General features: G+C 44.9%; 1 protein-coding gene across 1 annotated transcript; it reads left to right on the forward strand.

The window, feature by feature from the left end:
• Positions 1-6,985: 6,985 nt before the first annotated feature.
• LOC100681604 (olfactory receptor 6C76-like) lies at positions 6,986-7,924 on the forward strand. The gene has a single exon (XM_029073780.1). It carries the CDS (start codon positions 6,986-6,988, stop codon positions 7,922-7,924), a length of 939 nt encoding a protein of 312 aa, XP_028929613.1.
• Positions 7,925-9,778: the final 1,854 nt, after the last annotated feature.

The raw sequence follows: 9,778 nt of genomic DNA on the forward strand, positions 1-9,778 counted from the left end.
CACTTGTTTGCTGTATGGCCTTGGGCAAGTCACTTCACTTCTCTGGGCCTCAGTTACCTCATTTGTAAAATGGGGTTTTGAGACTGTGAGCCCCACGTGGGACAGAAACTGTGTCCAGCTCGATTTGCTTGTATCCATTCCAGCACTTAGTACAGTCTGCCACATAGTGTTTAACAAATAACATTATTATTATTATTATTGTTAAGCCATTACTATGTGCCAAGTACTGTACTAAGTGCAGGGGTAGATGAGAAGCAGTTTGGCTCAGTGGAAAGAGCCTGGGCTTGGCAGTCAGAGGTCATGGGTTCTAATCCCAGCTCCGCCACTTGCCAGCTGTATGACTTTGGGCAAGTCACTTAACTTCTCTGTGCCTCAGTTACCTCATCTGTAAAATGGGAATTAAAACTGTGAGCCCCAAGTGGGACAACCTGATCACCTTGTATCCCCCCAGCGCTTAGAACAGTGCTTTGCTCATAATAAGAGCTTAACAAATACCACCATTATTATGTAAGGTAATCAAGGTAAGGGGCTCACAGTCTAAATAGGGGGAAGACCAGGTATTGAATAACCATTTTGCAGACGAGGGATTAAGGCACAAAGAAGTTAAGTGACTTGTCCAAGGTCACCCAGCAGACAAAGGATTAAAACCCAGGTCTTCTGACTCTGAAGCTTGTCCTCTTTGATCTAGGCCTTGCTGATTCTCAAAAGCAATCCCTCTGGAATGATCAAACCCTCTCAGGAACAGTTCAAAATTCCATTGTTGTGTCAGAGGTAGGCAAAACGAGTCCTCTCCAGAGACATAAACTTTGAGAAGTGACTAATGAGGCACTAGAGGAATGATTAGTAAACTTGGAACATAAGTCTCTGTGGGGGTGGGGTGGGGATGAGTTTCCTAGGAGCCTGGAGACTAGAGCTACTCTCGAGTCAGCCCTACAGCTATCCAGAGACAAAGAGTTTCCACCAATTCTAATTCGTATTTTCTGTTGTAAACTCAGATTGGGGAGCTTCAGGCCCTGGGGGATTCTTTTGTCTGGATAAGGCTCTTCCAAGAGAATACAGCACAGATCTACTGAGAAACCACAGTTTAGAATCATGTGTTTAACCATCTGCATATCCCTGTTCCTTGTAGGAAAAAGATTGCAATTTTTACAGCTTTTATCCAGGTCATTCTACACCCTTCACCCTTGTCCTCATCTCTCCCGCAGCCAACATCTTTCCTTCATCCTGGAACTCTCCCTTTCCATATCTGGCACACCACTACTCTCCTCATCATCAAAATCCTTCTGAAATCACATCTCCTCCAGGAAGTCTCTCCTGATTGATCACTGATATCCCCACTTTATATCACCCACACTCGCCATTTCAGCACTTCTGTCCCACCTAAGCATTTGGGTACTCACCATCGGTAATAATAATAATAATTATTGTATTTGTTAAGCACTTACTATGTGCTAGGCATTGTAGTAAGCGCTGGGGTGGCTACAAGCAAATTGGGTTGGACACAGTCCCTGTCTCACAGTCTCACTCTCCCGTTGTACAGATGCGGTAATTGAGATACAGAGAAGTTAAGTGACTTGCCCAAGGTCACACAGAAGATAAGTGGCAGAGCTGGAATTAGAACCCATGACCTTCTGACTCCCACACTCATGCTCTATCCATTAAACTATGCTGCTTCTCTGTACATATCTCACACATTCTATTAATTGAGTGTATGTACAATCCTCTTTCCTTCTTCCTCCTGTCTAATTGATGACAGTGTTTGTTCTCCCACACCAAACTCCTTAATGGCAGGTTTCATAACTGCTGATTCTACTAACTCTCTTTTTCCAAGCACAGGGTTCTACACATTGATTGGTTGGTTGGTCCAATTTCCAGAGGAGCAGGGGAGGTATTATATTTCAGTGGAGATTTATCCTGAAAAGAAGCTTATGAAACATTTCATTAGCTTCATAGATATGTGGGAGGCAAATATCATAGATTTGCCTCTCCCAAAGCAAATTTCTTGGGTTGTTTTCTTGATTGAGGAAGAATTTTTTGAATTTCAATTTGTAGCTCTAGTAGAAGTTGGGAGGTGGTCATGAGAAGCCGTAGTTCATTCTTTTGGAGCAGATCATGACCCTCAGCAATGTATTCTGATCGTCCCCTTTCTCCTCTTTATCTATGTGCTGAACTTCACCAGAAATCTGACCATTACCACCCTCTCTCTTATTGACCCCTGTCTTTAATAATGTTGGTATTTGTTAAGCGCTTACTATGTGCAGAGCACTGTTCTAAGCGCTGGGGTAAACACAGGGGAATCAGGTTGTCCCACGTGGGGCTCACAGTCTTCATCCCCATTTTACAGATGAGGGAACTGAGGCACAGAGAAGTTAAGTGACTTGCCCACAGTCACACAGCTGACAAGTGGCAGAGCTGGGATTCGAACTCATGAGCCCTGACTCCAAAGCCCGTGCTCTTTCCACTGCACCACGCTGCTTCTCTAACGCTGCTTCTCTTTGCCCTCCCATATACTTTTTCCTGCACATTTTCTCCTTCTTGGAGATCTCCTTTATGTCCACCTGCATTCCCAGATTCCTAGCTGCAAACACCATTGGGTACTCACTGGGGACAGGACCATTTCTTATTACAGTTGTGTAACACAGCTTTTTCTTTATCCTGCTGGAGGAGAGCAAGTTCTTCCTCTGGGGCCCCATGTCCAGATTTTCCAGTCAATAGTATTGATTGATTAAGCACCTACCAAGTGCTAGTACCTACCAAATGTTTGTAGCACGTTTGCCTCCAATACTTCAATTTCCACATTTTGAAGGTGAGAGCAGTGATCTCAGCCTCACTCTCACACTTAAGTGTGACAGTGAAGCAAGAAACCTCCCTAGATCCCCTAGAATCAGAGTAATAGATCCATAAATTAATCAATCAACCAGTAGAATTGACTGAGTACTTACTGTATGCAGGGCTCTGAATTAGTTCTTGGGAGAGTACAGTAGAGTTAGTAGACATGAGCTCCCTTAAGGAGCTCACAGTCTAAAAATTATTATTTATTGAGCATTCCTAAACAGTTGGGAGAATACTCAAGAATTAGTAGTCAGTCAATCAATAGTATTTATTGAATATTTACTATGTTTAAAATACAGTACTAAGTGCTTGGAAGAGAACAGTAGAGTTAGTAATAATAATGATAATTGTGATATTTGTTAAAAGCTTATTATGTGCCAGGCACTGTACTAAACGCTGGGGTGGATACAAGCAAATTGAGTCGGCCACAGTCTCTGTCCTGCATGAGGCTCACAGCCTTAATCCCCATATTAAAGATGAGGGGACTGAGGTATAGAGAAGTGAAGTGACTTGTCCAAGGCCATACAGCACACAAGTGGCAGAACCGTGATTAGAAACCATGACCTTCTGACTCCCAGGCCTGTGCTCTATAAACTACACCATGTTGGGGAAGATGATCCATGTCCTCAAAGAGTTTACAATTTAATGGGGGAGACAGGCAGTAAAATAAATTTCAGGTAGCGGGAAGCCACTGAGTATAAAGGTATTGACCTAAGTGGGGGTGATGAGTATGAAAATGATGAAGTGGCAGTTTCCTGCCCTCAGTGATTTCACTTTCTTGAGAAGCAGCATGGCGTAGGGCATAGGGCATGGGCTTAGGAGTCAGAAGGTCATGAGTTTTAATCCCAGGTCCACCACTTGTTTTCTGTGTGACCTTGGGCAAGTCACTTCACTTATCTGGGCCTCAGTTCCCTCATCTGGAAAATGAGGATTGAGACTGTAAGCCCCACATTGGACAGGGACTGTGTCCAACCCAATTTGATTGTATCCACCCTAGAGCTTAGTACAGTGCCTGGAACATAGTAAGACCTCAACAAATACAATAATAATTATTATTAATAATAAGTAAATTATTATTATTAATAATAATCTAGCAAAGGAGACAGTTCCTGACATAGATCATGGACAGTTAGCAGCTACTGTGTGCAACAGTGGTGACTGCAATGGACTGAGTCTTCACAGTCTCTCACCCCCTCCCCACACCTCGGCCCTCCGTCCCTATTGCCTCGCAGCCCGCATTGTCAGAGAGCTGTCAGGGAGAGCAGTTGCCACTTATAGTCATGGAACAGAACATCTCCAGTCAACCATATTTATTGAGCACTTACTGTGTGCAGAGCATGTCGTAAGCACTTCGGAGAGTACAATATAACAATACAACAGGCACATTCCCTGACCACAATGAGCTTACAGTCTAGAAGGGGTGACAGACATTAATATAAATAAATAAATTACAGATATGTTGTTCAGTAAATTACAGATGCTCAAGATCTCGTCATCTGCAGACACCCCTGAGCTTTCCCAGTGTGGTCAGGCATCACTGAGTACATCACACGGTGGCCTTCCCTGACTAAACCCTCATTTCCTCACTCTAGGCTTCAAGGCTCTCCATCACCTTGCCCCTTCCTACCTCTCCTCCCTTCTCTCTTTCTACCGCCCACCCCGCACGCTCCGCTCCTCTGCCGCCCACCTCCTCGCCGTCCCTCGGTCTCGCCTATCCCGCCGTCGACCCCTGGGTCACGTCCTCCCGCGGTCCTGGAACGCCCTCCCTCCTCACCTCCGCCAAACTGATTCTCTTTCCCTCTTCAAAACCTTACTTAAAAATCACCTCTTCCAAGAGGCGTTCCCAGACTGAGCTCCTCTTCCCCCTCTACTCCCTCTGCCATCCCCCCTTTACCTCTCCGCAGCTAAAGCCTCATTTTCCCCTTTTCCCTCTGCTCCTCCACCTCTCCCTTCCCATCCCCACAGCACTGTACTCGTCCGCTCAACTGTATATATTCTCGTTACCCTATTTATTTTGTTAATGAATTGTACATCACCTTGATTCTATTTAGTTGCCATTGTTTTTACGAGATGTTCTTCCCCTTGACGCTGTTTAGTGCCATTGTTCTTATCTGTCCGTCTCCCCCGATTAGACTGTAAGCCCGTCAAACGGCAGGGACCTGTCTCTATCTGTTGCCGACTTGTTCATCCCAAGCGCTTAGTACAGTGCTCTGCACATAGTAAGCGCTCAATAAATACTATTGAATGAATTTCCTCTTCTCCCACTCCCTTCTGCAACTCCCTGGCTTGTTTCCTTTATTCACTGCCCCCCTCCCAGCCCCACAGCACTTATGTACATATCTGTAATTGTATTTATTTATATTAATGTCTTTCTCCTCCTCTAGACTGTAAGCTTGCAGTGAGCAGGGAATATGTTTATTGCTATACTGTGCTCTCCCAAGTGCTTAGTACAGTGTTCTGTATTCAATAAATGCCACTGAATGAAATATATTTGAATGAATCAAGTGGGACTAGGGGCCACAGGGATATTTTCTACTTTCTTGAGAACAGCAGAAGGATAACAAAAGAGCAATAGCAGCAGCTGCTACAGCAGCGCCCCAGTATAGCTAGGGGTACAATGGCCACTTTTCCCCCACAGGTAGCCCAGGAACCAGGGACCACTGGGTGATGAGCAGATTGGCGAAGCCAGCTCCAGCTCTAGGAAAGAACCCTTCAAGATCTTTCCTTTGGGGTCTTTCCTGGCACTGTCTCTTTCCCACCCAATTTAAACTTCTTCACTCAGGGGGGATTGAGAGCCGAGTTCATTAGTGCCTTGCAATGAGCATCTTCAGGGAATGTCTCCTTTGTTATCTATAAAGAGCCCTCCCCATCTGCATTGAGTAGGACTCATAAAAGGGGTGGAATATTGTCTCTGTAAAATAAGGGCTGGGGGAGAGAGAAATAAAGTCAAATCTCCTTTCTGTGACAGTTAGGAAGCAGCTTGTTTTCTCCAGTCTCCGCTATCCTGTCTTTCCTTCCTTCTAGAAGAGAGTTTTCTCCATCCCTGCTGGTAGGCTGGCAAGAAGGGTGTCACCCAGGTCCCCTACTCCTCTCCCCTCCACAAACCAATGGAAGTAGTCACAGCAGAAGGAGGAGGATAATGGAGATTCCATCTTTCCGGGCAGGATACCATGAAAATGGGGAGAGATTTGTGCTGCCTAAATGGTATGAAATTCTTCCTGAGAACAGGGAGAGGGTCGATTCATATTTTCAAACGGACGAACCGAATATTCAGGTTGAAAACTCTGACCAAAACCATCGAGAGTGTCAGAAAAGTAAGTACACGCTCCTCCTTAAGTATCTCGGTCCTCCTGAAATCTGTTATCTGCTGGTTTTTCCAGTACCATATCTGACCTTTCTGATTTGGGCAGGGAAAGAGATAGCGACAACTGGAAAGGAATCGCTTCGATTGGTATTTTTGGTGGCTGGATTGATCTCTGAGGGGTTGGTATTGGCCCATGACTCGGGTGATCTGTTGCCCCTGGCAACTGTCTCCTTTTCACCAAGCAGATCCTGGCCAGGAGCCCTGATAGGGGTCCATTTAATGTTTATCAGCTCTGGGATACCTGGGGTTCTAGCCCCAGCTCTGCCTGGAGTTGGCTGATGAGACTGATGACCTCCCTTGCCCTGGGGTCAAAAATCCGGGTGAATTCCTCCCTCTATAGCTAATTTTTACTGCTGATCTCTCCCATTAGATTGTAAACTCCCCACAGGTGGGGTCTGTAGTCTATTGTTGTGCTCTTTATGCAGTAAGCATTCAATAAATACCACTGATTGATTTTACTTCCCTAAGAGCCTATGAGAGTACACAACAGAAGAGGTGCCCAATAACAACAGAAGAGGTGCCCAATAAACACTGATGAGGATTGGTTTCAGCCAGGGTGATGATAATGATTCAGTCCAATGAGAGAAGGAGAAGCATTCCAACTGCTTTATTTGAGTTTCCTTTTTCAGCCTATCTCCTTATTTAATTGTATTCATTGAGCACTTACTGTTTGCAAAGCGCTGTACTAAGCGGTTGGGAGAGTATAATATAACAATAAACAGAAAAATTCCCTGACCAACTTCAGTTCTCATCCTCAGATGTGACCCCAGAGGAAATCCAAAGTCAGCAATGAGAAATCAGACCTCAGTGACCGAGTTCATCCTCCTAGGGCTGACGGACAATCCAGACTGGAAGATTGTCATCTTCCTATTCATGCTACTCAGTTACCTGTTGAGCATCACTGGGAACCTGACCATTCTCACCCTCACCCTACTGGACTCCCACCTCCACACTCCAATGTACTTCTTCCTCCAGAATTTCTCCTTCCTAGAAATTTCATATACGTCGGTCACAATTCCCAAACTGCTGGTGGCTATTTCAACCGGGGACAGGACCATTTCCTATAATGCTTGTGCCATTCAGTTGTTCTTTTACATCCTGCTGGGGGCGGCGGAGTTTTTCCTCCTGGCCGCCATGTCCTACGACCGCTATGTAGCCATCTGCCGGCCCCTACACTACTTGACCATCATGAGCCAGAACGTCTGCACTTTGCTGGTCCTCTGCTCCTGGCTGATCAGCTTCCTGATCATCTTTCCAGGCCTCATCCTGGGTCTCCAGCTGGACTTCTGTGACTCCAACGTCATCAACCATTTCACCTGTGACACTGCTCCCATGCTGGAAATCTCATGCACTGACACGCAATTATTTGAGAAGATGAATTTTATATTAGCAGTGGGGACACTCCTGGTCACTCTGGCACTAGTCGCCGTGTCCTACACGGCCATCACCCGCACCATCCTGAGACTGCCTTCCACCCAGCAAAGAAAAAAAGCCTTTTCCACCTGCTCCTCCCACATGATCGTCATCTTCCTCTCTTACGGCAGCTGCATATTCATGTACATCAAGCCATCCCCCAAGGAAGGTTTAGACTTCAACAAGAGGGTGGCAGTGCTAAACACTTCCGTGGCCCCCATGCTGAACCCCTTTATCTACACTCTACGAAACCAGCAGGTGAAGCAGGCCATCAAGGACGTAGCCAAGAGGATGATTTTCTTTAAGAAGAAATAAGACTCTTTGGACCCTTGTTTGTGATTCTAAAACAAAAAACGAAACTGAATGACCAAAGCTTTCCTTAGTGAGGATGGACTTACAGCTCCCCCTTCAGGGTTTCCTTCCTTATCCTCTTTTTCTGTTTCCACTCCCACGTCTGAGCCACCCACCACCTTGTCTACTAGATCTGCCCCATCCCTTTCCACAACAACTTTAGAGCTAGTTGTTATCATATGAGTAGTAGAATAATGATTGTGGTATTTGTTAAGTGCTTATTTTGTGTCAGGTACTGTACTAAGCGCTGGGGTGGATACAGGCAAATCAGGTTGGACACAGTCTCTCTCCCGCATGGGGTTCAGAATAGTATTAGCAGTAGTAGTATTTTCCCATTACTGTAGATAGCACCACCTTCCTTCCTGTCTCACAAGCTCATTACCTTCAACCCACATATTCAATCCGTCACCAAATCCTGAGATCCCACCTTCACAACATTGCTAAAATCCACCCTTTCCTCTCCATCCATACTGCTACCACATTAATACAATCACTCATCCTATCCTGCCTGGATTACTGCATCAGTCATTCCATCCTGACTTCCCAGCCTCCTATCTCTCCCCACACCAGTTCATACTTCACTCTGCTGCCCAGATCATTTTTCTTCCAAAACATCCTGGACATGTCACCCCCTTCCTCAAAAAATTCCAGTGATTGCTCATCCACCTCCATATGAAACAATAATTCCTCTCCATTGGCTTTAAAGTACTCCATTACCTTGCCCCCTCCTACCTCACCTTGTTTTTCTCCTTCTACAATCCAGCCCACACACTTCACTCCTCTAATGCTAATCTTCTCACTGGGCCTTGATCTCGCCTGTCTCTCTGCCGATCCCTAGCCCACATCCCGTCTCTGGCCTGGAATGCCCTCCCTCCTCAAATCCGCCAGACAATTACTCTCCCCCAACCTCTTCAAAATCTTACTGAAGGCACATCTCCTCCAAGAGGCCTTCCCAGACTAAGTCCCAATTTTCCTTATCTTCCATTTCCTTCTACATTGCCATGACTTCTTACTTTTGCTCTTCCCCACCTCCCAGCCCCAAAGCACTTATGTATACACCTGTAATATTTTTTTGTACTGATGCCTGTTTATTTATACTGATATCTGGCCCCACCCCCACCCCAGACTGTGAGTTCATTTTGGACAAGAATTGTCATTCTTTATTGTTGTATCATACTTGCTCTGCACTCAGTAAGCACTTAATAAATATGATTGAAAGAATGATTGAATGAATATTGTTGTAGTGTACTTTCCCAAGCGCTTAGTACAGTTCTCTGTGCACAGTAAGCGCTCAATAAATATGAATGAATGAGTAAATAAATAAATAAATAGTAGTAATAGTAGTAATTCTCTGTCTCTCTCATCTTCAGTCCATACTTAACTCTGCTGCCCTGATCATTTTTCTTAAAAAAAGGCTCAGTCTTTATCTTCCTTCTCCTCAAAAACCTCCAATTGCTGGTCATCTATCTTTGAAACAAATAGAAAAACCTAACTATCGGCTTTAAGGCAGTTAATCAGTTCTCTCCTTTCTACCTTACCTCTCATCTCCTACTACAACCCAACCCACACAACTTAGCTTCTTTAATACCAGCCTACTCATTGTATCTCAATCCCTTCTTTCTCACCACAGACCCCTTGCCCACATCCTCCCTCTGGCTTGGAACTCCCTCTCCCTTCATATCTGACAGGCCACCACTATTCCCACTTCATTAAATTGTATTTAATGAGAGCTTACCCATGAGAGTAAATTGTATTTAATGACAGCATAATAATTTATTATTATTATGGTATTTGTTAAGTGCTTACTATGTGCCAGGC

This window comes from Ornithorhynchus anatinus, chromosome 10 (assembly GCF_004115215.2).
Source record: "Ornithorhynchus anatinus isolate Pmale09 chromosome 10, mOrnAna1.pri.v4, whole genome shotgun sequence".
Lineage (NCBI taxonomy): Eukaryota > Metazoa > Chordata > Mammalia > Monotremata > Ornithorhynchidae > Ornithorhynchus > Ornithorhynchus anatinus.